General features: G+C 60.2%; 2 protein-coding genes across 2 annotated transcripts; both read right to left on the bottom strand.

The window, feature by feature from the left end:
- Positions 1 to 91: 91 nt before the first annotated feature.
- Klf16 (KLF transcription factor 16) lies at positions 92 to 10,299 on the bottom strand. Its single transcript, XM_059252125.1, has 2 exons — positions 9,755 to 10,299; positions 92 to 2,186 (listed from the first exon to the last, which is right to left on the bottom strand). The coding sequence occupies exons 1-2, from the start codon at positions 10,206 to 10,208 to the stop codon at positions 1,885 to 1,887; spliced, it is 756 nt and encodes a 251-aa protein (XP_059108108.1). The 5' UTR covers positions 10,209 to 10,299; the 3' UTR covers positions 92 to 1,884.
- A 7,785-nt stretch (positions 10,300 to 18,084) lies between these two features.
- Positions 18,085 to 24,811, bottom strand: Abhd17a (abhydrolase domain containing 17A, depalmitoylase). The gene is made up of 5 exons (XM_059252122.1): positions 24,654 to 24,811; positions 20,903 to 21,427; positions 19,977 to 20,171; positions 18,567 to 18,746; positions 18,085 to 18,491 (listed from the first exon to the last, which is right to left on the bottom strand). The coding sequence occupies exons 2-5, from the start codon at positions 21,232 to 21,234 to the stop codon at positions 18,266 to 18,268; spliced, it is 933 nt and encodes a 310-aa protein (XP_059108105.1). The 5' UTR covers positions 21,235 to 21,427; positions 24,654 to 24,811; the 3' UTR covers positions 18,085 to 18,265.
- Between the last annotated feature and the right edge of the window lie 192 nt (positions 24,812 to 25,003).

The raw sequence follows: 25,003 nt of genomic DNA, 5'->3' as shown, positions 1-25,003 counted from the left end.
CCTCAGTTTCCCCAGGATGTAGCCGAGAACCTTGGGGGCCATACCCACGGGGGTGGGACATGGGGACCAATCAAACAGACACCAGGGCAGGTCTTTAAAAAAGGGGTTCTTTAATTAAATACAAGGGTGAGCGGCCAGGCGGAATGGAGGAGGGGTGCCCCTCCCCAGAAAGAACAAATCCCTCAGGACCCCTGTCCTGCCTGTGCTCAGACACTACCCCTCAATGGTTAGACCCAAGTTCCCGTGGCCAACCAGAACCTGAAGTTAGGGGGGGAGGGAAGGACACCAAGAAAGCTCTGCTTGCTTATGGAGTTTCCTCCCAAGGTCCTGGGACCCTAAACCTTTCCAGTTTGCAGGAAGGGCAGGAGACCAGCAGGAGCTGGGATGACGAAAGATACATCCAAGACACAAAAGAATGGGGCCCCAACCCCCACCCCACCGACTAAGGCATCTCATTTCTGTGGCCAAGAGAAGGGGCGAATGGAAGTACCTGTGAGGGTGGCTGGCCTAGGACCCTCCGAGCCCAGCTCCAGAAGGCAGGCCTCCCTCCAGGTAGGCTCAGGTAAAGGTGGCGGTACCCAAAGCCTCCCTCATTGGGGGATGGACGGTTCTGGAACAAATGGGGATGCCAGAAACCTCCTAGAGCCAATATGGGACAGCTCAACTTCCTCTGGGTTCCCAACTCCTTGGGGGGGACGTCCCCGAGTTGCCCTTCTAGAAAAGGAACTCCAAGCCACAACAAGAAGAGGACTCTAAGTTAGACTCTTTCGGGAGAGACCTCCCCCCGACACTCATACCCCTGAGGATGGCGGCCACACAAGGGGACCCCCCTGAAACAAGGAACGGGAGCCTGAAAAAATAATCTATCCCATCCAAAAAAACCCGAGCCATCCCAGAAGGCCCAGGAGCTGAGCCCCTGCTTCCAGGCCTGGAGTCCAAGGCCACCTCCGCAGACACGCAGGGGTGTGGAGGACATGAAGGGCAGGGCAGCGTCCTGCACCCCTAGCCTGATGGCCACACAGGTCCTATAGAAGATTGTCTGAGACGCAATGCCACAGGGGCCAAACTCAGGACCCGAATCCAGCAGGAGGGAGGCAGGGTCCCAGGCATCAGACACCCACTGCCTCTCACATCATACACACCCAGCTAGGGGGAGCCAGGCTCCCCCAGGCCAACAGTCAGAGAGGACAATAAATAATGTTTCCCACCTGCCCAGCACCGTACCCCAAAGTGAGTGGTGATGCTCTCTGAGGGGACCTCCACACACCCTGCCTGCGCCCCCTAACCCTAAGTTCTCTGAAAACTGCAGCGTCTCCGATTTTCCCAGGGCTGGGGGTGTGGGGTGGCCCTTATTGAGGGCAGAACCTGTAGACACCTGAGATTTGAGTACCCATGTTGGGGGGCCAGCCAGGCTGCACCCCCCCCATTTCCCTGAACTTCCGCCAATGGCTTTCAGTGGGGTGGGGACAGGTCGGGGCCCACGGGAAGCCCCAGTCACCTATGGCTCTGTGTACCTGTGTCCCAACCTGGAGGAGTGACGAGGGGCTGAAGGTTAAGAGTGAGACTGTGGCTAGGCTCCATGCCCAATGCCACCCAGGAGGAAGGCAGAGGTGGCAGACGGGGGCATGGACGGCCTGCCGACTGCCCGCTGGGGGTCCCTGCAGAGGGGATGGGACAGTTGATCATGGCTATTTACAGACAGAACCCGAGGCCACCTCCCAGACCCCCTGGTGACCCAAGTCCATTCTCGGTCCCCTTGATGCTTCCTTGACGTGGGCCGGGACTCCAGGACATGGGCTCTCCAGAGGGCAGACTCGTCCATTGATGGAAATCCCTGCCAAGGCCTAGCAAGCAGGTCACCGCCAGGGTGGACAGAGCAGGGCTCTACAAGCCGGCAGGAGCTGGGCTAGGGACAGGGCTTGGTGCGGGGCTGCCGGCCAGGCTGCAGGGCAACGAGCCACTGGGCGAGGTGCTGCGGGCACCGGGTCGTCGCAGCAGTTCCGGGCGGAAGCCGGGGTGGCGCCGGGCGTGCTTGGTCAGGTGGTCGCTGCGGGTGAAGCGCTTGGTACACAGGGGGCAGGGAAACCGCTTCTCGCCTGTGTGTGTCCGGTGGTGGCGGGCCAGCTCATCAGAACGGGCGAATTTCTTGTCACAGCCAGGCCAGTCGCAGGCAAAGGGCCGTTCACCTGGACGAGAGACAGAGTGGTCAGTGGGCGGGGAGGGGCTTCCTAGACATCCCGCGGTGCCACACGCTTCCAGGAGCGGCTCGAATTACCACGGCGTATCCGGCAACTCAGCCGAGGATGGCCCGATTACCTTTCCCTGCACCAGAATCACAGCCATGGGCCACTGAACCCGGCTTATGTGGTGCCAAGACAGAACTCAGGGCCTTCTGCGTGCTAGGGGAGCACTCTGCCCACTGGGCTACATGCCCAGCCAGTCCTACAGGTCTGTGGAGGCCGGGTCTTGCTACATGGCCCCCCTGGCCTAAAACTAACTAAGGGCAACCTTGCGTCAGCCACCACATCCATGGCTAAGCTATGCCCACTTCTGCCCACCCTAATAAAAGGTCCTCAGGTGCCCCAGCCCCCAACAGCATCCTTTCTTCCGAAAGACCATGGGGCACTGAAGAGAAGCACTTTCCAGGTCCTTAGACACACAGATATGGAGCAGGCCCTCCCCCATACCTTGGGCCACCTGTAGATTTGAATAATCAGCCCTGGCTAGTTTCAGCCTGGGGTCCTGAAGCTGGGGTGTAGCACAACGCTCTTGTGCCCCGCAGAGGTAGGAAAGGTCACCCTGCGACCCCAAACTTAGCTTAAATTCAACCACTGGGGGTAGAGGGTGGAGTACCCGGGGGCGTGGTCTCGGGCGGAGCCAGTCAGACGCAGCAGCTGCCTTTGGGCTGGGGCAAGCCACCACCAGGCAACTTCCTCCACAGACCACTCCCACCACCCTGGCGGCTTTGCCAACCCAGTCCAGAATCCCCATCCAAGCTCTGGGTCTCCTGGAGACACCCACAGCACCAGGCTTCGCTGTGTGATGATCAGCATGTCCCCAGGCGGGTTTCCAAGGACCAAGAACAGGCCAGTGGACTCACTCAGGACCCCAGCGCCTCGGACCTCGTCTGGCTGGCCCTAGGCTCCAGTTCTGGAGACAGGGCACCCCGGGTGCTCCGGGTACCCCAAAGCCTGGAATTCTGCTGCCCAAGGGTTGGAAGAGTGTGCATTGTATGGACCTGAAGGACCTGTGCACTTCTGTTTGTGACAGAGTCCGGAGGAGGCGGGAGGCAGAACCACTAGTGACTGGAAGACCTAACCTCTGCGATGTCACACGGGACTAGCGAGGTCACCTGGTGTGGTCCCAGGCTGACCCACTGGGGAACAGGTACTCGGAAGGACTCATGTCCCTCAGAAAATAGCCAAGGGCCCTCCAGACAGGATTCATGGAAGCGAGGGAATAAAGTTCAGAGGCGACCAGAAAAGGGAACAGATACCAGGCTAGGCCGGGGTGACCTGGTGTCATCTTGCTATAAGCAGCTCAGGGGATCCCAGGAGAGGATTGAGAAAGGGGAGGGAAGTGGGCGGGTCCGGGACTAGGCGGGCACAGCCAACACCGCCCAGGAAGCAGCCAGAAGAAAACTATCTCCATCCGGCCAAACCACACCCAAGTGCACCCCCAACATGGGGGCGCAGAGGCCAGGAAACTGCTTCGGGGTGCCCATGTGCCAATTTTGCATGCCATCCAGGCAACTCAAAGCCCCAGGAAGTTGCGACCCTAGGCAGTAAAGGGAGAAGGGACCAGTGTTTCCTGATGGCTGCCAGCAGCCCTTATCATTTCCAAAGTGTCCCCTAAATGATCCAAAATACCCCATCCCAGTAAGAATGTTTGTCAGTGGGCCCCAGCGCCCCAAAACAGCCCCAGAAAGGACTCCTCCCCCACCCCAGCTCGACCATAGCGCCCGAGGGGGGGCTCAATCTGAAGGGTAGGGGTGCTTGGTTATAGGGCGAGGTTCCTAGCTTTGGAACAGATCCCGGGTGACAGAACCATGTCCTGCGTCCGTCCAAGGGGGACATGTAATCCTGTCGCCATTTTGCGGGCAGAGGAGAGGGGGAGGGGGTGAGAGAAAAGGGGGCACCCCCCTAGCATGCAATCAGCTTATTTCCCCTTTCGGGGCCTCCCTGTGGGGCTGGTTCCCGCCTCTCGCCCCTGAGTTCCACTTAGCCAGGAGCAGGTTGCAGTGTTGGCGGCCGCCGCCAGCCCGCCGGGAACGCAGCTGCTGCACGTAGCTTGGCGGTGGCGAGTCGGAGACGGCGGCGGCACCAACCGGCCTTGCTCACGTGGTCCTAGCTCCCGCCACGGGGGAGACAGAGGCCCGGGCCAGGGTCGCCTCGCTGAGCGGGGAGCCTGCCAGTCCCCGCCCCACGCTAGGGGGTTGGGGCGCGCACGTGTGCACACCGGTGGTGGCGGTACTCGGGCGCACACTTGCCGAATGCCTGGCCTGGCTGTGCTACAGTGTCACAGTCAACCCAGAGGGCTGGGAGCTGGAGCTAACTTGGGGGAGGCTGCAGGCGAGTCCCCTACAGCTCCGGGCTACCTGACTGCAGGGAGGAGGATCAGGTGGGTGGGGAGCACGCAGGAAGGGCCCTGTGGGCGTGGCTGTGGACTTGACCCTCTGACTCAGGCGGGGCTGGGGTGAGCTGGGGACAACCCGGGAGCCTTGGTGCTTTGCAGCCTCTAAAACATGGAGGCTGGGACATCCTGTAAACTTGCTGCGGGAGCGAGCGGAATGGCCAGCAGAGGGGGGCCCCGAAGGTGCAGTTTCCACCAGGCCAGGCCTCACCCTGCCTGAGTCTGACCTCCTCAGGGAGGGGCCTGGACGGCTGTATAGGGCTGGGAGTCCATGATGAAGGGCTGCCCTCTGGGCACCACCCCTGGGGTGAGTGGGCTCCCCGACTCTGATGGTGGTCCGTCCCGTTGCTCAGCTGTGAGCCCAGTTCCCAGCGAGGGCCCTAAAATTTCAGAGCCTGAGTCTGGCGAGCAGTGGGTACTTAATGCTTGCCCGTGGGAAAGTCTACAGGCCCGGATGAAGGAGCATGATCCAGGACGGGGGAGGCTGGGCTCATGAATCTGCCACCTCCCAAAAGAGAGCTGTCCTTTGCTCATTCACAGAAAAGGGGGGCAGTGCGCTAGTCAGATACCTCTTGACACCAGGCAGACCTTAACCCTAACCTGATTTGGATCCCCGGGAGAACCAACTCTCCAAGCTGTCCTCCGACCTTCACATACATATGTACCGTGGCACACGCGAGCACACAGTAAATAAAAAATCATTAAACCAGGCGGTGGCAGGGCAAGCCTTTAATCCCAGCACTCAGGAGACAGAGGCAGGCGGATCTCCGAGTTCAAGACCAGCCTGGGCTACAGAGTTCCAGGCTAGTCAGGGATACTGGGGTGAAACTGTCTCAAAAGTTCTCCAACTAAAGAGGGGCGGCATGGTCTTGTACCCCCTCCTCCTCCCTCCCAGAGGGCCAGGCTGTGAGACTACTCCCCACCCCTCAGGAGACTGGGGAACAGGGACAGCACCCCATGGAACTCCCCAGGACAGACACCAACCCACCCCTCCAAAGGGCAGCCAGGCCTCCGGCTGGTATCACTTGCCAACTCCCACCCCATCTGGGTCTCTTTTATCAGACGCCTGGGTGGGGTGTGGTTATCACCCCCAGCAATGCAGCCGGGCCAGCTGCTGTGCCCCGCAAGGGCTGAGGGGAGTAGGTGGCAGTCCCCAAAGGCCACCTGAACCCCACAGGGCCTGATCCACCCCTTTTCTACAGCGCTTCAACCACACCAAGGAATCTTGCCCCTCTGCCTGCAGGTGGCTAGGCTCCTTCCCTCCCAGGCCTCAGTTTCCCCATCTGTCTCTCCTCCTGGAAAAAGCTTCAGGAAAATTAGAGCCACTTCTTGGACTGATCAGAAAGCTAGGGGGGGCCCCGGCCTCCCCTGCACCCCACACCCTCGGACACTGCTCCACCCTCAACTCCCCTCCCACCCTAATCTCCTCGGTAAAGAGATTTCCCGCTGCGGCCAGGCCAGCCTCTGCACACCCCCACCCTTCACTGGCCCTCAAAATCCCAGCCCCAGGGCCAGCCGGCTGGTCCCCTCCAGCCACACTGCTCCTGCCCCGCCCCGCCCCGCCTCACAGGCCTAAGTAAATCTGTCTTTCCCCACCTTCAGACCTCATGTTTAGTGGGGACAGGGACGGAGGCCACCCACAGCCACCCGCACAACCCAGGTAACCGCAAATACTAGTATTTCTTCCAACGTCCGTCCGTCCGTCATTTTCTACATTACTGTGTGCTCCTCGGTGCGTGTGGAGGCCAGAGACAAGAGACGCTCTCCTTCCGTGAGCTCGCTTGGCTCGGTCACCACCCCATTACCCTGGTCTAGACCCTAACGTTTCTCACACCCAAGTAAACAGGATTTCCAGATAATATAACTAGAGGTGACCCTGAGGCCCTCCAGGAGATACTGGGCAATGTCTGGGGACATGTGTGGCTGTCCCAATTAGGGGGAGCACACGGCACAGGAGTGGGTGGAGGCCACCCTGCAGCACCCAGGACACCTTGCTGAGACCCCAGGTGAAGTCAGGCCTCTCCCAGGTCTGGGTTCCATCTCCCAGACTAAATCAAGGACCCCCCCTTTACCCCCAGCCCAGGGAGAGAGGATGCCAGAGATGGAGGGGGCTTGGCGGGCAGAACTGGCAGCCAGCCCTCTCCTCCCGCCCCCGCCCCAAGGCTAGCTCTCTTGCAGTATCCATGGCAACCTCGTCAACATCTCCCACAGCCTCTAAAGTCCTTCCCCACCCCAATCAGGGGCTGGGGCAACTGTGGCCTTCAGGGTTGCCAAGCTCTGCCTACTGCCTGGAGGCCCTTGGATAGGGGTGTCCTGTAAACCCCTTGGCCTCTACACCCCCACGTTCAATGGGATGCACACAATGGGGCCGCAAGGCGGCCTTTTACCTCGCCCTATCTTCGCCTAGGAGAACTAAATGGCTCCAGTCCCTAGGCAGGAATGAGTGAGTGGATGGAGACAGGACTCACTGCAGTCCACAGCCTTAGGCGTGGCTCTGCAGGGGACCTGATCTCTCCCTGGCCTGCACTAGAGGTGAGTCCCACTGACCCCGGGGCGGAAGTGTACCACCTTCCCCTGAAGTATACAATAGCCAAATCCTCTTCCACGGAAAAGAGGCTGGTTAAGTCAGGGGTGGCTCTTGCTTGTGATCCTAGCCCTCGGGAGAAAGCTGAAACAGGAGGATTACCTCGAGTTACAAAGCCAGCCTGGGCTACAGAGTGAGAACTTGTCTCAAAAAAATCAGGCCTTTAAATTAACTACATGGTTCCAGGTGTGGTGGCGCACGCCTTCAATCCCAGCCTTCAGGAGGCAGGGACAGGTGGATCTGTGAATTTGGGGCCAGCTTGGTCTACAGAGTGAGTTCTAGGACAGCCAGGGCTGCACAGAGATAGACAAGAGTCTATCAAAAAAATCATTTAGCCGGCGGTGGTGGCGCACGCCTTTAGTCCCAGCACTCGGGAGGCAGAGGCAGGTGGATCTCTGTGAGTTCGAGGCCAGCCTGGGCTACAGAGCGAGATTCAGGACAGGAACCAAAACTACACAGAGAAACCCTGTCTTGAAAAACCAAAAAATGAAAAATAAATCATTTAAATTAACTATATAGCAGTACTCAAGTCTGTGGTCCCCAGACACCCCAAAAATGACATTAACGTGCCTGGATTCAACGTGGCTCTCCTGGTCCCACAAATGGTTATTATAAGGGGAATTTGGGGACACGGCACCCAGTCTCTCATGGTGGTAGTAGTGGCGAGTGATACAGGATTTAGTAAAGAAGGGCATCACACCCTCCCCGACCACAAAGGGCTATCTGTAGTCATCCCTAAACCCTGGATTTCACCCCTTGGGCCTCAGTTTCTCTGGCACGCCAAGCTACCCCTCCCTCCCAGCACTGACAGTCTCTTGATGTCCCAGGAGGTAGGGAAATGTGCTGGATTCCTCCTCCATACACCCCAAAAAGTCAAGTCCCGGTAACTAGGAAGAATGGAGGGTTGGAAGGTGTGGACGGCTCCCATTACTGTATGGCAAACTCACTTGGTGTGAGCCAGGACACCCTGGACTCTGGTTTGTGGCAAAGAGATCTTTCTCAAGTGTCACAAAAACAACAAGCCGGGCGGTGGTAGCACACGCCTTTAATCCCAGCACTCGGGAGGCAGAGGCAGGCGGATCTCTGTGAGTTCGAGGCCAGCCTGGGCTACCAAGTGAGTCCCAGGAAAGGCGCAAAGCTACAGAGAAACCCTGTCTCGAAAAACAAAAACCAAAACCAAAAAAAACAACAACAACAACAACAACAAAACCACCTTGCTCTCTCCGTGCCCCCCTCAAATGTTCTCTAGAGATAAATGTGTGGCGACAGGGAATGCAGAGCTGCCCCAAGCTCAGTCCATCTGGGCACCAACACGGGGCAGCCCCTAGACCACAGGGGCTAAGGACAAAGTGGGAGGAGGCACCATCCATGCCCACCCTCTGGCTTAGCAGACTCCAAAGATGGCGCCTCCACCCCCTACCTGCCCTGAGTATGCCTGGGGCCACCCACACAGCTATGGAGGCTGTCCTAAACTCTCTCCCTGTGTGACCACGGTGGGAGCCCCTGGACCAAGCCAGGGCGACAGGAGATGGCAGACCCAAAGCAGCAGGGTAAGGGCTCCCAGAGGCAGGTCGCCCTGTCTTGGGGAAGCTGCAAAGCGTTGATCACACCACCGCTAAAGGGGTGGGTTTTTAAACCCCAGTGCACATTCCCGGCTAAAACGGACAAACCCTTGGGGCGACCAGGACAGGAAGCAGCCGGTACCTGGCAAAAGGTTTCCGCTAGCCTAAATCACGAGGGACTGGACTTCCCAGAAACCCTGGTGTGGCTAAGTCTCGCTGCCCACCTTGGACTTTGCGCAGATCCATCTCAGGTGTGTGGAGTGCGCAAACACGGAGTGGGGTGGGGGTTGTGGTGGGGATTTCAATCCCATTGCAGTGAAGACTCAAGCTCCTAACTCCAGGTCCAGGTCGCGGCCTCCCTCCGCCCCGTCCAAGTCCACAGAATGGAAAGGAAAATATGCGGGACTGCCACCCACCACCACCACCCCCGGGCCCCGCGCCAGCGACGTCGCCGCCCTCCGGAGGGAATCCGCAAGGCTACCCAGGAGGCGGTGACCCGGATCCTCCCACCCTCTTCACAGATAAGGAAACTGAGGCTGGGGGGAGGGCCGAGGAAGAACTACGGAACCGGATGTTCTGACCACCGAGCGCAAAGAGACCATGAGCGCAGAGAAACAGGCCGAGAACACGAAGCGGGACTGAAGGGGTGGGAAGCTGGGGGACAGGATCGCGCGCGGTGGGCCCGCCGCGCCGGAGTGGATCCCCAACAGCCTGCCGTCTCCGGAGCTTTAGCCACCAGGGCCGCCCTCCGCGCGCCGCCCGACCGCGTGGCCGCCACGCCCCCCCCCGCGCGCCCCACCCACCATGTCCCCGCCTTCCCGGCCGGCGGGGCGGCTGAGGCCCGGGCGCGCCCCCCTCCCCGCCCCCCACGCGCCACGCAGTTTCGGGGTTCCCAGTGAGGTGGGGGAAGGGGGGTTCCCGAGACCTCTCCAACGCGCCCCCTGGACCCCACGGGGGCTTAAGACGAGGGGCTCACCTGTGTGCGTCCGCAGGTGAGACTTGAGGTGCGAAGACTTGTAATAGGCTTTGGCGCAGCCCGGGAAGGGGCAGCGGTGGCTCTTGGCGGCGCCGGGGGCGCGGCCCGAAGACGGCGACGAAGCGGCCGAGGAGGAGGAGACCGGAGAGGTGCCCCCCGCCGTGCTGGCTGCGGTGGCGACTCCGGGCCCGCCTCGCAGATCGGCCAAGATGCTGGCGGCCAGCAGGTGGGGCGCAGCGCTGGCGCCTCCCGGGCCCGGAGCGGTGGCTGGCGGTGGCGGTGCCCCAGGGGTCCCCGGCGGCGTGGCCTCGCGGCGCGTGGCGCGCACATCCAGGCCGGCAGTGGGGCCCGCGCCCTCGGGGCCGGGTCGCCCGCGATGCACCACGGCTCCGGAGGAGATGGCCATGAGGACGTCGGCGGCGAAGTAATCCACGCACGCCACGGCCGCCGACATGCCGGGCAAGGACGCGCGGGCGCGGGATCGGCGGCGGGAGAGAAGCGGAGGCGGCGGGAGCTGCGCCCGTCCGGCCGGCGGCGGCTGCTGGAGTGCGGGAGGCGGAGGAGGAGAGGGAGGAGGGGAGGGAGGAGGAGGAGGCCCGGCGCGCCGCCGCCGCCCGCGCTCAGCCCCGCCCCGCCCCGCCTGACGCGCCCTGACGCACCGGAGTCCGCGGGGGCGGCCGCGGCCCGCCCCTCCCGGAGGACGCCCCCTCGGGGCTCAGTGGCCACGCCCTCCCTCCCACCGCGGTTACGCCCCCTCCTGCCGGGCCCTCGGCCGTCCGGAGAGTCGCGCGCCACCGCGGGTGGGCGGAGCTCACTCGGCCAGCTGCCTGTCCTCCCCCACTTCCACAGCCTCGTGCACCAGCAGAGCGCCCGGCGTCACCCAGCACCCTGGATCGTGCCCTCTCCACGCAAGAACAAGCCAAACGGAGGGAAACCTTGCCCTCGGCCTGGCACGCGCTACCCCCACCGGTGCCCTTCCCGGATCGCCACCTCCCCACGCGCTGGGAGTTACGCCCACTCGGCGACACGCCCACACGCCCCACCCCAACCTCGGATGCCCCGCCTCCTACCCCAGTGCGCGCCACGCCTCCTTCGGGTGCGCGCTCCATCGCCTCCCGGGCGCGCCCACCACGCCGTGCGGGGTGCGCAGACGCCGGGAGCCCTCCCCTCTCCAACTTGTCCCTCCCCCCACACAAGCCCTGGGGCGCGCCCCTGTCCGCGGTGGGGAGGGGAGAGCTGGGATCCGCACGTGGCCAGGGTGGGGGTGCGGAAACGCGCGTCCCCGCCCCCGGGCCACGTGCGCGACCCTTCCCCCCCTTCCTCGCCCTGACGCCAGGCTGTAACTCGGCAGTGCTGACTCCCCATCTCTGGGGTCCTCAGTGCCATGCTTGTCTCGGGGACGAACTATTCCGCCGATGAGACTTGGGAACGTAGGGTGCCCTCCACTCCGCCCAGCCGAGTGAGTCTGTCGAGTTCTCTTTGCGCACCGGGGTTCGGGAATCACTAAGCCTGTGGATAATCGGAATGGCAGAAATGAGCGGGGCTGCACTGAAAAGGCCTGGCTCCGTCACCCACTAGGGACGCCGGGGTTCTGGACGTCCCTTTCCTTCCTCGGCTGGGGGACCTTGGGACTGGAACAGGAAAAAATGGAGGGATTGGAAACTCCCATGGATGACTCGGCCAAGTTGTGAAATGATAGCCCCCTGGAAGTCCCAGGCCCCAGGCGCCCGGTGCGCGGAAGTCGGTGACCAGGCTCCCGCCCCTTCCTAAATCCCGCCGGGTTGCGGAGGCCGTGCAGTGGCCCGCGCGGCCTCCAGGGGGCGAAGCCCGCCAGCCGACCGCACTCTGTCAGCCAAAGCTCTTCCTGGTTGTTCCCAGCAGAGGCTGCACGGTGGCAGTGGTCCCTACCCTGGGTGTCATCTCTACCTTCCCCACATGCACCCCAGCTGCTCTGCCGAGGTCCTGCCTCTCTACCCTCCGGCCAGCCGGTCCTCGTGTTTCCCCAGACCCCACTGCACTTGGTGGTGACACCCTATGTCCCTCAACCGCACAAGTTGGAGACTCTGGGGGCCGCAGCAGCGTCCTAACTGGACGGAAGTGGGCCAGCAGGACACACCCATCCTTCTTTCCCAGGCTTGCACTCCAAAAGCCAGAACCATGCGGGCCTCGGCCCAGCTTCTGTGTCTTCGAAGGTGAGGGCGGGCGGCATCCTTCCTGCGGGAACCTGTTGCCCGCCCTCCGGACCCCTGCACCCACCCTCTGCATCCCTACACCTAACACACCGGAAGAGAGGAGCCATGGACAGTTCTTTGTTGAGAGCTGCAGCCAGGATGGATGAAAAAACGGCATCCCTTGGCGCATGAGGCCACACCTAACAGCTCTGTAGTGGTAAGGGTTGTCCGCGCACTTAGCATGCCCAACCATATCCTTAGACCTCAGTTGTGTCCCCAGGGCTTAAGCCCGTGAGAGGGAACCATCTGCGAGAAATACCTGCCATCGCACGGAGCAGCCCCCACGTGGGTGCTCACATCCTAGCCCCGGACACCTGCAAGCCAGTTTGACACCATGTGTCCAACCATGGAAGCGGCTGCTGACCCATAAGGACCTTACAGATGGTGCACATGGTTCTGGCGCTGAGGATTCTGGGAAACTACCCAGCTTGCTCCCACAAGGCCTGGCTGGTGAGAGTCACCTTTCTCCTTCTGGGATGGTACCCCTGGGGCTCAGGCACAGGCCCTTGGCAGTACCATGGGTGAGTTTTATTTCCAGACAGGATCTAGGTGGATGACAGGTCTGAGATACCATGACTACCCCAACATTTGGCTTATGTATTCAGGTCTTTTTTGAGATGGTGTTTCTCTATGTAGCCCTGGCTATCCTGGAACTCACTGTGTAGACCAGGCTGCCCTCAAACTTACAAGAGATCCACTTGCCTGTCTTCCAAGTTCTGGGATTAAGTGTGACCACCACACCAGGGTCCAAAGGTGAACTCTTAAGGACCCTGTTGAGAGCTCCGAGTTCCGTTCTGAGGGACAGGACCGGGGTCCCAGACGCCTGTCATCTCCCTGAGACTCACAGTGTGGCTGTTTTGCCTGTTCTGAGCCATGCCCTGGGGAGAGGTAGGACAGAAATACAGACCCACGTCATTGTTGCTCCCAAGCCATGTGGCTGAGGAAGGTTGACACCAGATGCTCCAGAGTCAGGCAGGCACTCCGGCTGTTTCTAAGCAACATGGCTTGAACCATGGCAGGTTCCAACACCAGCTGAAGGCTGGACAAGGCTACATGGCACCATGTTTTCATTGTGGTTATTTGTTTTTAATTATCTGGGCATGTGGTGCACACCTTTAGTCCTAGCACTCCCAAGGTGGAGGCAGGAGGATCAGATTATCTTGGTGATATAGTAAATTCCAGGCCAGCCTGGGCTGTGTAAAATCCTGTTTAAAACACCCGCACTGAGGCCGGGCAGTGGTGGAGCACACCTTTAATCCCAGCACTCACAGACAGGTGGATCTCTGTGAATTCAAGGCCAGCCTGGGCTACAGATTGAATTCTAAGACAGTCAAGGCTACACAGAGAAACCTTGTCTCGAAAAAACAATAAAATAAAATCCCAGCACCAAGAAACGAAAAAACCAAAGCAAACAAAAAAGTCTGACTGAGTCACAGTGTGCTGGTCAACCATGGACATCAGTATGCACTGTGGGCCCCCCAGCCAGAGGTAGGCAGCGTGCCCAACTGTGTCAGAGGTCTGTCCCAGGTCCAAAGGCACGATGTGTTCAGGGGAAATCTGAGCCCCAAGCCCCTGGCCTTACCCTCACATGGGTCCAGCTGTTGTACACACCCAGAGCCCTCAAGGTGCAGAGGGGGAGGCCCATGTCCCTGTCTGATGGGTACATCTGAGGCAGCCTTGGGTGCCATCATATGCCTGGACCACTAGGTCCCCTGGCTGGAGGTACGTTGGCGTGGGTAGGGAACATGAGGTGACCGCAGGGCCTTGTGGCCATGTGTTGGACCGGGAAATGGCTACAACTAGGGTGTGAGTATGGCTGGGAAATTCACAAAATGGAGAGCTAAAGTTGGCCCTGCTCCCAGGTGGGAGGGCAGCCTGGCCACAGGCCATCTCAAAGGTGAAGTGGAGGGGGGCAGCTTCCTGGAGCTGATAACAGCCTCTGGGAAAGGGGTGTGTGTGTGTGAAAACATCACAGACAACCTGGAGTCGCTGTCCAGTCCGAGGTCCCCAGGGCTCCCCCCCCCCCCCACCCGGCTGCTACGCTCTGCACCTTGTGGGAAATGGGCAGGCAGAGAGAACACACCGGTGCTCCCACACCAGAGGCACAGGGTTCACACCAAACCAAGGTGAATACGGCACCAGTTACTGAACAGCCAGCCGTGTGGGAGCCACAAACACGCATTCCATATCAGAGCATACAGCAGGAAGAGCCAAAGGGAGGATAGATGACTTCATCCTGTATTTAAGGTAAGTTTCGTAATTTTATCTGTGAATACAAGTGATTTGCTTTCATTTCTTGTTTGCTTTTGCTGCCCCACACTGGGAGATTCTGGGCGGGGCTCCACCCTGACCACGCCCCCAGCCCCACACTGGGAGATTCTGGGCGGGGCTCCACCCTGACCACGCCCCCAGCCCTCATTGGGGATTCTGGGCGGGGCTCCACCCTGACCACGCCCCCAGCCCCTCACTGGGGATTCTGGGCGGGGCTCCACCCTGACCACACCCCCAGCCCCTCACTGGGGATTCTAGGCGGGGCTTCACCCTGACCACGCCCCCAGCCCTCACTGGGGGATTCTAGGCGGGGCTCCACCCTGACCACGCCCCCAGACCCTCACTGGGGGACTCTAGGCGGGGCTCCACCCTGACCACGCCCCCAGCCCCTCTCTGGGGGATTCTGGGCGGAGCTCCACCCTGACCACGCCCCCAGCCCCTCTCTGGGGGATTCTGGGCGGGGCTCCACCCTGACTACGCCCCCAGCCCCTCACTGGGAGATTCTGGGCGGGGCTCCACCTGACCACGCCCCCAGCCCTCCAAAGATTTGGTGGGATGAAGGGAGCTCCTTTGATGTCTATGAGGATGGAGGGAGATGGGACCCGGGAGAGCATGGAGTAGTGTAAGAAGGAGTCCCTAGCCCTTAGTCCGCAGTGAACAGCGAGACAGGGAAGAGATACAGAACCCTCCGATGAGCTGTGTAGGGAGGCTGGGCAGGGGAATAACCACTGTGAGGCCAACCTGGTCTACACAGCAACTCCCAGGCTACCTAGGGCTACACGGTAAGATCTTGTCAAAAAACAAAACAAAATGCGTGCTCAGTGGTTCCGGGAGCTTGCTGTTCTTTCCAGAGGAACCGAGTTCAGTTCCCGGGCCCCAGGGGCTCACGACTACCTGTAACTCGGACTCCTCCAGCTTCAGGCCCCTGTTCACACTCGGCATTCACTCACGCAGACACACATAAAATAAGAAATCTTTTTTTAAAGTTTAACCTGTGTAAAACAGGAAACTATCCCAATTGTAGAATAAAATATGAAGTATTTTATGCACTTGTAAGTCCAGATAATTTTTCTTTATATGTCTGACTTGCAAGATAAAGCAGGGTGGTGGCACATGATTTTAATCCCAGCACTCTGGAGGCAGAGGCAGGAGGATCTGTGAGTTCGAAGCCAGCCTGGTCTACAGAACGAGATCCAGGGCAGCCAGGGTCACAGAGAAAAGCCCTGTCTCAATAAAACCAAAGCAAGATAAATTACCAGCCAGATTGGTGGCACACATCTATTATCCCAGCACTTGGGAAATGGAGGACCAGGAATTTATGGCCAGCCTGGGAAACACAGTGAGTTTGGGACTCCCTCAAAATGCCAAAATAAATTTTAAAAAATTCAGATTTAAGACTACCACAAAGTCATTGGGGCATGGTGGCGCACACCTTTAATCTCTGCACTCCTCAGGCAGAAGCAGGTGGATCTCTGTGAGTTCCAAAAGAGATCCTGTCTGAGAAAACAGCCCAAAAAAAGAGGGGGGGAATCTGGGGGTCTGGCATGGTTGTGGGTCAGCTCACAGCCACCTCTAACTCCAGGGGACCTGAGGCCCTCTTCATGCCTCCCTGGGCACCTGCATTCTGGTGGTCCACAGACCTGCCCACAGGCCGTGCACCACACACTTAAATGATCCTTATTATTTGTATGTATCTGTGTGCACATGTGCGCAGGAGCTCAGGGTCTAGAGGCATTGGATGCCCTGGAGCTGAGTGACAGGAACTGACCGGTCCTCTGCCAGAGCAAGTGCTCTTAACCACTGAGCCATCTCTCCAGCCCCCCAATTTCCCTGATGTATGAAATGCTTTAGCAAACACAACCAACTGGGTAGAAAGAGGCCATGAAATACGGACTATTTAAACACACATCTTTATAGTAAACGTAATTATCCAACTTTTAAATGGCCAACGGTGACAGAGATGGCTCTTACAAAACAGCGGACGGGACATCAGAAAGCTAGCTGTAGAGGTCAGCCAGATGGCTCAGTGAGAAGACACTCGCCCCCATGCCTGACTACCTGAATTCAGTCCTAAAACTCCACCTAGTGAGAGAACCGATGGCTGGCAGCTGACCTCTGACCTCCACATGCTGTGACAAGTGTACCTCCCCCCATACAAATGTGGGATTCTTTTGTTGTTTGAGACAGGGTTTCTCTGTGTAGCCCTGGCTGTCCTAGAACTCGATTTGTAGACCAGGCTGGCCTCGAACTCAGGGATCTGCCTGCCGCTGCCTCTCAAGTGCTGGGATTAAAGGCGTGCACAGCCAAGCCTCAGCCTGGCTGGATTTTGTGTTGAAATTGGCTGTGGCTCATATGCTGGCTCATCAGGTCTGTCATTCCAACAGTGGGGAGGTTAGGTCGTGGGACTGCCTCAAGTTGGAGGCCAGCCTGGGCTACATAGCAAGTTTCAGTCTGCCAGGCTCAAAACAAGAGACCCTGTCTCACAAAAAAAAAAAAATTTAAAAAGGGGGAGGGAGGTGGGCAGTGGTGGCACACACCTTTAATCCAAGTGCTTGGGAGGCAGAGCCAGGTGGATCTCTGTGAGTTCGAGACCAGCCTGGTCTACAGAGTGAGTTCTAGGACAGCCAGGGCTACACAGAGAAACCCTGTCTCGAAAAACCACAAAAAAAGGGGTTGAGGGCCTGTGACGAGGGGGTGGAGTTCTCGTCTGGCATGCCCTATGCCCCAAGTCCCATAGAAACCAAATGTGGCAGGCCTCAGGGTCAGTTCAGGATCACAGCGAGCTACAGAACAAGGCCGACTCAGAAAGTAAAAAGGGGGTTGGGTCCACAGCTCAGCAGGCAGAGTGCTCTCCCCCCACACAGGGAACAACTGGTTCCATCCCCAGCACCCAGGAGACTTTGTGGCCAGCAATAGCTGGGCTTGAGGAGAGGGTCTCACTCTGTACCCTAAGTTACCCTCGATATTTGTGGCAATCCTCCTGCCTCAGCCTCCTGATTCCAGGATGACCGGCTAGGAAGGAGGCTTATCCTTCCTAACTGTCCTGGCCGTGTGCAGCTGCTCTTCTTCCTCGCTGGGTCACAGGAGACTCAGCCCTGGGACAGCCTGGGTTCTGAAGGTCTACGTTTCAGAGGGGTGGATGGGGGGGTGGGCGCAGGAACACAACTCTGCAGCAGGTGATGGAGAGGGTAGTCGCGGTAGGACCAAGCAGTCGGACTGCAGACAGGGCTCTAGTGAGGGCGCATTGTGTGGTCAGTGCAAAGGTCCTGAGGCCCGAGTGGAGTGGGGCAGTGTCAGGGACGCTTCGATTTGGTGATGCTGCCGAGGGCCATGGACTAGGGAGGCTGGACTCCAGCTCAGCATTAGCAGATGGAAGCCTCTGGAGTCAGAACCAATGTGTCACTTCTGTGGCCCCCACGTTCCAGCCTCTAAACGTCCTGCCCACTCTTAAAGGGACCTTGCAGCCGCAGGAGGCAGTTCAGAGTGCTGACCTCCCTGCAGACAGACCCTTCCTCACCCTGGGGACCCTAAAGCTAGAAGAGACGTGACTCAGCTCTGCAGAGCACACACAACCCTACCTAGGGCTGTCCTGCAGTCCTGGGGAGACCTCAGCTCCCAGTGACACAGTATGTGCCCTGGCCTTGGCTCTGGGGTTCACTGTACCTGTCATGCCCGCACCTGGAGTGGGGATGGGGATTGCTGCAGAGCAAGGCGCAGGTCTGGTCAGGAGGACCTGAGGTCTTCCTCACAGCCCCGTACCCGGCTGGTCTTAGTGATCTCCCAGCCCCAGGAAGACGCACTGGAGCCATGAAGAAGCCAGGGCAATCCTAAAATCTTAAACCTTTAATTAGTTTCCCTCTTTCCTTCTCTTTGCTACCACAAGGAGAGGAGGGCCTCCATCACCTGCACATGGCTCGTGGCCGTGGGGTGCCGGGCAGGGTCCTGGGCGCCGGGTCACATGCAGCCCCGGCAGGAGGCCCCGTGTACTGCTGAGGTCCCTGCGGCTTGGCTAGGTGCGTTGGCTGGGCAGCTCCTGGGAGATGAAGCGGCGCAGGCGCTCCAGGTACTGACTGTACAGCTCAATGTCGTTGTGCCCGGCGCCCTCTACCCACAGCGGCTCCACGGCCTTCGGGCAGCGCTCATACAGTGCCAGCCCGTGTGAGAAGTCGATCACCTCGTCCTCCGTGCCATGGATGATGAGCACCGGTGACGTGATCTTCGACACCTTCTCGATGCTGAGGGAGAAGATGGTCAGGCCATCCCCACACCTGCCCCAGGCCCCTCCCCCAGGCTCCGGCCCCCAGGCTCACTTAGGGAAAGCATCGAAGCAGTAGGTCTTCTTGGTGTCAGGGAAGGCCACCCGCATGCCCGAGGTGAGAGGCGAGTGCAGGACCACCGCAGCGCACTCATAGCGCGACGCCAGGTCCACCGTGGGCACCGTGCCGATGCTCTGGCCATACAGGATGATGCTGTCCGGGCTGATGCCATACCTGACCGTCGACAGCAGCACGGGGGTCAGCAGGCCCTGCCCAGCTGCAGCCCCTGGCTTTTCCCTCAGTCCCTCTGACAGGGCCTGAGTGAGGCAGGCTGGGGACCTAAGGGTCCAGATCCGAAGTTCTGGTCCCCTCCCGACCCCAGACAGAAGGCAAGCCGTCTCTTCCCAGTGCTGCCTCCCCACAAGCTTGGGTCCTGGGAATTTAGGAAACTGTGTCCCCGGTTGGCTTGGCCCAGTTTAGGGTCCCCTGAGTCCCTCCTGCCCAATTAGAAGCTTGCACCACACAGGCAGTGTGGCTGCCCAGGTCCTGGGAGCCAGCCCATTCCCAGCTTCCCCTGCGGCCCTCCCACCCCAGCAGATCACTGTGGCCACTTAGCCCAGGTCAATTGGCCTAGTGCCGCCCTGCCAGAGTTCCCACCTGTCACAAACCTCCGCAGGACCCTGCCCTGATCCCAGGCAGGAGCTGACCGCCTGGGGCAGCCTGCACTGCTCCTGTGCGCTAAGACCCACCTGCTCTGCTCTGCCTGCTCAGCACTAGCCACAGCTCAGGCCTAAGCTCCTCCCATTATGGGGGCGGCCCCTTCAGAAGGGTCCCTCCCACCTCCCCCGAGGCTTAGCTATGGAGTTAGGAGAGGTCTCCCGAGGTCAGTGCCTTAGTGGGACAAATGGACAGAGTTGGGACCCGGCCCAGTGACAGCTGCACATCTCCAGGGTAACCACGGTCCCCCACCTCCCCAGGGATGTCAGCGTCCCAGCACCACATGGGACCCCAATGACAAGGTTGGGGGCCTCCAGAACTAGAGATGGCTGTCCTCTTCTATCCTCCTGCATGGGCCCTGCTCTATGAGGGAGCGAAAGAGCCCTCGTGAGGTGGGGTGAGGTTGGGATGACCGGGATGCAGGGTGTGACAGAGGAGCCTCGACACTAAAGGTCTGGGGTCCAGGCCTGCTGACTGCATCACCCGGGCACCCTCCGATCAGCTGGCCAGTCCCACGGCCACCTGCCCCAGAGCAAGTCACGCTAATGACAGAGTCTTAGGGTCCCCTAGCGCTTGGGCGGCCAGGTCCTTCAACGGCCATCTCCTAGACCCAGCTGTCCTCGGCTCACCCCCAGACCAAGTGAAGGAACTTCCCTCTTCCTGTGGACATCACCAGCTCTCTTGGGGGCCGCAGGTGCCTATCCCCTCTGGCCCCACAACTGACGATCCCCCCACACCCCTGCTCACCTGGTGCGAAGGGCCTGCCAGGCTGCATCAATGTCAGCGTAGAGGTTCTTCTCCGAGGGCCGGCCAGAGCTGATGCCATAGCCAGAGTAGTCATAGGAAAAGATGTTGCAGCCGATGCGCGTGCCCAGGCCGACATAGAAGCTGCACATCTGGCCCAGGTCCACTGCATTGCCATGCGAAAAGAGAACTGTGTACCTGGTGGTCGGGCGAGAGGGGCATGGACGCAGGCTGAGCATCCACGCTCATCTGCTCCTCTCTGCAGAGCACAGGGACAGCCCAGCTCCACCGCAGGCTCCCAGAGCGGGAGGCAGGATTGGTGGCGGATGGGCTCCAAGGCTAGTTAGTCCGCAGCCCCTGGGTGTGGTTGGCCAGCAGGCCTCGGGCTGCCATCTACGGGGGCATCAGGACCTACAGAGGGACCTGCAATGAATCCAATCTTGCCAGACACAAATCCAGCGCAGGAGGCCAACCGCCATCTCCGTGGCAGCTTGTACGTACGCTCCACGGTGCTGGGAACTGCACCGAGAAAGAGCCTGCTCCCACGGTGCCTCCCCAAGCGCATGCTCTATTGCTAGGGGGACGGAGGACTGGGCCCCATCCCTGGCCACCAGCAAACGCTTAGGGCCCATTCTGTTCCCAGTTGGCCAAAGGCCAACCTGGACAGGCCTGTAACAAAGCAAGGGCCCGGGCCAGGTCAAGGCCATGCACCCGGGCAGCCCTGCCCAAGCGGCTTCCTGAAGCGCCTGCCTGGCTCGCCCTTTGGACTCCAGACTCACCCGGAAGCTGTCACCCCTCTACCTCACCCTCTGGTGAAAGCAAGACCCTGAGAGCAGGGTCTCCTGTCCTTTACAGGAGGGGCCAGGCTGGAAGGCAAGTTAGTGCAGCGCCCACGCACCCCTGCAGCGAGCCCGGGCCCGGGGGCTCACCTGGCACCGGGGACGCAGCGCACATACATGCAGGCGATGCGGTTGGCGCGCGCGCTCTTGGTCAGGAAGACCTCAATGGTGTCCAGCTCGCGCTGGCCGTACTGGAAGTCAGCGCGCTCCGTCAGGTGGATCTTCCAGCGCCCAGGGGTGGCCGCTGAGGTCCGCAGGGGTCCCGAGGGGGCAGCACCGGCCCCTCCGGGCCCCGGCTCGGGTTCGGGTACCAGCGAGTAGGTGGGCTCGGGAGGCAGGAAGGCGAGCTTGGCGGCGATGCGGCCCGGGCAGGGCGGGCAGCAGAAGAGGCAGCAGAGCTCGCTCACCGACAGGCCGTTCATGGCGGGCACCGGGCCCGCGCCGGGCCAGGGGAGGGGCGGGGGTGCTCCGAGACGCGGGCAGCGGGCGGCCAGGCTCGCGGGCCGCACACCTCAGTCCCGTTAGGAGGCCGCGGCCCGGCCCCATCGCGGTCCAAGGCGAGCCCCCGGGAGCCTCGCAGCAACCACAGGTCTCCATGCCGTACAGTGAGACACCCTGCAGGGACACCGAGATGTGGGTTCCCTCCAGAAAGCTACGGTAGAACCAGGTGCCAGCCGGTGCCAGCCGGTGCCAGGCAGAGAGGAAGGCGTGTCCCCACATCCACGGTCTATCTTGTTCCTCTGGGCCTGCCCACAGCCCTCGCTCACCCTGCATCCTCTCCTGGGCCTCTGAGGCACAGCGCGGCTGCTGGGTATGCCCCAGCCTCTGCCACCCAGCACCCCAGGCCTATGCCCAGACCTTCTGCCTGCCCAGCAGTTTCTTACACCCTCCAGAACAGGTGACAGAGGCGGCCAGGTCTCAGCTGAGGAAACCCCAAGGCTCCCAAGCTCCCACGCAGGGGGAGGGGGGAGGGGGGAGGGGGGAGGGGGGAGGGGAAGCCTCGGGGCCTTGGAGCATAGAGACCGAGCCCAGGGGAGGAAACAGACACAAAGGCCAAGAACAGGGACAGGATGCATCTCAGAGGCAGGGCCCCATTGGCTGGGACAACTGTTTGTCCCTGCGCTTGGCCAGGCAGTCTCCCTGGGGTCAGGGCAGCTGGGGCCTCCTGAGGCTGCCACCTCAGGGTAGAATCAGCCAACCTCCTGAGTCTTGGTTCTTTGCACCTACAAATGTGCCTCAGAGGCCACAGACTGTACAGGAGGGAGTTGAGTGGGGGAAGGCCTGACTCCAGTGGAAACTCAGATGCTCCCATTTCCGCAGGACACCCTGCAATGTGTCCAACTGACACCAAAGCCACTCCACTGTGTGCAGAGCTGCCCAGTGGACAGACACAGAGACTTCCAGAAAAGCCTGCCACTGACCAGGCCGGACATCTCTCACTGCCTGGGAGGAAGCGGGAGACGTCACAGCTCAACTTTAACAGGATATCCACGTATACTTGGGTTTTAGGTCACAGCGTCTGAATCCACAGGACAGAGGGACAGGTAGGACAGAGGGACATGTAGCACGCAGGCAGCTGTGGACCCACAGACACATCTCTGCTCCCTGTGGACCTGAGGTGTGCGGCCCGGGGCTGGGTAAAGCGATGTCCAGTCCATGACAATTAGGGAGCACACTGAGAGGAAAGACGTGACCGCCAGAGCAGGGACAAAGAAAGTGTCAAGAAATCACCAACTCCCGCCAGGCTGTGATGGCGCACACCTTTAATCCCAATGCCAGGACGGCAGAGGCAGGCCGATCTCTGAGTTCTAAGCCAGCGTGGCCTACAGAATTCCAGGACAGCCAGAACTACAGAGAAACCCAGTCTTGAAAAACAAAAACAAAAACACAAACAAAACAAAAAAAGAAGTCCCCAGCTGGCAGGTGACAATTCTTAGATGCAGGTGAACCTGTCTCTAAGAGACACCAGGCCCTGTCTGTAACCAGGAGCACTTCTAGCTCTGAGTGATTAAGAGACCAGGGAGACACCAGAGCCACATCTGTAACCCAGAGCACTCCTAGTGTGGGGTGGGTGGGGATTAGGGACTCTGTCCAAGACCCCAAGTAGCCCAGAACATCCCTATAAGGGAATGACCCTGCCCCAAATATCCACAAGGTCAATGTTTAGAGACATCAGCTTTACAGTTCTGGCCTCACCCTGTAACACCCCTTGGGGATGGGGAGTTTGGAGGGACCTGCAGTCCAGGGAGAAAGAAACCCTGACCACGCGGGAGAAGAACAAGGCAAAACAAGGTCCTACTACCAAGGCCAGGAAAGTGGGTGCTACCACTGACTCTTCTTTCCAGTCTCTATCGTGGATGCCTAGGCCTGATGGTTCCACCTGTCAGCCCCTGAACCTTTCCCCTACCACACTCCAGTCTCCTTGCCTGGGTCACATCTCAGTCGCCACCATCCGTGGCCAGGCTGTTCCTCCCAGCTACTCTGTCACCTTCAGCAGCACACATCCATCAAGTGCCCTCCCCCTCCCTGTTCACAGACCACATCCCTAGGCACAGCTTCTCACGGTGCAACCTCTGGGTCTCATCTTGCAGTACACTTGCTTTTTTTTTTTTTCCTTTGGTTTTTTCAGTTTTTGGGTTTCTCTGTAGCTTTGGAGCCTATCTTGGACTAGCTCTGTAGACCAGGCTGGCCTCGAACTCACAGAGATCCACCTGCCTCTGCCTCCCGAGTGCTGGGATTACAGGCATGCGCCACCACCGCCCGGCCCGCAGTACACTTTCTAAACAAGTCAGACAAGCACCCTCTGAGTCCTCCACATGGTGAGGACCCCACATACTCATCCTTCTACAGTTACCCAGATTTCCACCCTGCAACAAGGAACTCCGTGGGGGCAGGGCCAGTAAGACCAACAAGCACCAACAACCATGTGCTGAGCAGCCAGAGGAAATGAGGAAGTTGTAGGAGAAAGAAATTAGCCTCCAACATCTGCCAGTGTTATAAGGGAGGGAGGGGACAGGCAGCATGTGGGACCTCACTCACAGATGGCTGCCACTGGGTAGAGCAAGCCAAGATATTTCACTCACTGCCACTCAAAAACCCAAGTACTGCGATCACAAACCTAAAACCAGGCCCCGGTGTTACAAGGAGCCAGGCTACTGGAAGGGCTCTAGGGCGACCTACATATGCCTGCCTGCACTGGCATGCCCCAGCCAGCCAGCCAGTCAGGGTGGGGAGGCACCCCCCCCCCAGAAGCAGCACAAGAGTGTGGACAGGTCGAGGGAATGGCTCAGCAGCGGGTAAAGGCACTTGCTACCAAGTCTGAAGACCCGAGCTGGATCGTGGGGACCCACAGAGTAGGAGAGGACTGACTCCACAAAGCTGTCCTCTGGAAAGAGCCAAGAGGCAAAACGGGAGAGGTAAACCCCGACGGCGAGCGAGGATTCGAAGAACTGCAAGGACTCCCAGGGGAAGCCGGGCGGGCTCGGGCTGCACCCTCGGGCTCTGTTGCAGGGTGAGGACTTCACCGTGGGGGTGATGGGGAACCATGGAGTCCCGGGCTACATAAGGCAAGCCCGATGTGGGACCCAGCTGGCAGGAAGACACCAGACCCGGAACAGAGGTGGACAGTGTCAGCAGGGAGGCGGAGGCGGTGTGGGACAGAGCCGCGTCCCGGGGAGGGTAAGCGACTGCTCCAGGAGATGGGCGACGGTCGGGGCCGGGTGGGAGCGCGGGTCGCGCTGCCACCCCCGGAGGGCGCAGAGATGTCTCGGACGCAGGGCCCGGCTCGCCCCGGCCCCGCTCGGCGAGCCGCCGCCGTCCGCGCGCCCCCGCCCGCACTCACCGCCGCCCGCGTCCGCCGGCCCCGGGGCCGCACTCCATGGCTCCCGGCCGCCCGCCCGTGCGTCCGTCTGTGTGTCCCTCGGGACCGCGGCCGGGCCTCCTGCGCCGCCACCACCGCCGCTCCGCCGCGGGCGGAAGCGAGCCTCGTCCTAACACCGCCCCGGAAGTGATACGAGGGGACTGCGCAAGCGAGGAGGGCCCTAGTGAGTGTGGGGGGGCGGGGCAAAGCGACAGCGAAGCGGATTGGGTGGGTTGGCGTGGGCGGTGCGTGTGCTGGAGGCGGGGCCACGGGGGCTGGAGGAGCCGGATGTGCTGGGTCGAAGCCTGAGATAAAAGGCGGGGCCTGAGGCG

This window comes from Peromyscus eremicus, unplaced genomic scaffold (assembly GCF_949786415.1).
Source record: "Peromyscus eremicus unplaced genomic scaffold, PerEre_H2_v1 PerEre#2#chr22_unloc_1, whole genome shotgun sequence".
NCBI classification, from domain to species: Eukaryota; Metazoa; Chordata; class Mammalia; order Rodentia; family Cricetidae; genus Peromyscus; species Peromyscus eremicus.
Note: the sequence above shows the minus strand (reverse complement) of the source record. Positions and strands in the feature narration are given on the sequence as shown.

Excerpts from the sequence above, each read along its gene's own strand:
- Klf16 (XM_059252125.1), bottom strand. The coding sequence starts at position 10,208 with ATGTCGGCGGCCGTGGCGTGCGTGGATTACTTCGCCGCCGACGTCCTC. Across the intron at positions 2,187-9,754 it reads TCACCTGCGGACGCACACAG|GTGAACGGCCCTTTGCCTGC; the intron begins GTGAGCCCCTCG and ends TCTCTCGTCCAG.
- Abhd17a (XM_059252122.1), bottom strand. The coding sequence starts at position 21,234 with ATGAACGGCCTGTCGGTGAGCGAGCTCTGCTGCCTCTTCTGCTGCCCG. Across the intron at positions 20,172-20,902 it reads CGCTGCGTCCCCGGTGCCAG|GTACACAGTTCTCTTTTCGC; the intron begins GTGAGCCCCCGG and ends CCCGACCACCAG. Across the intron at positions 18,492-18,566 it reads TGCTTCGATGCTTTCCCTAA|CATCGAGAAGGTGTCGAAGA; the intron begins GTGAGCCTGGGG and ends CTTCTCCCTCAG.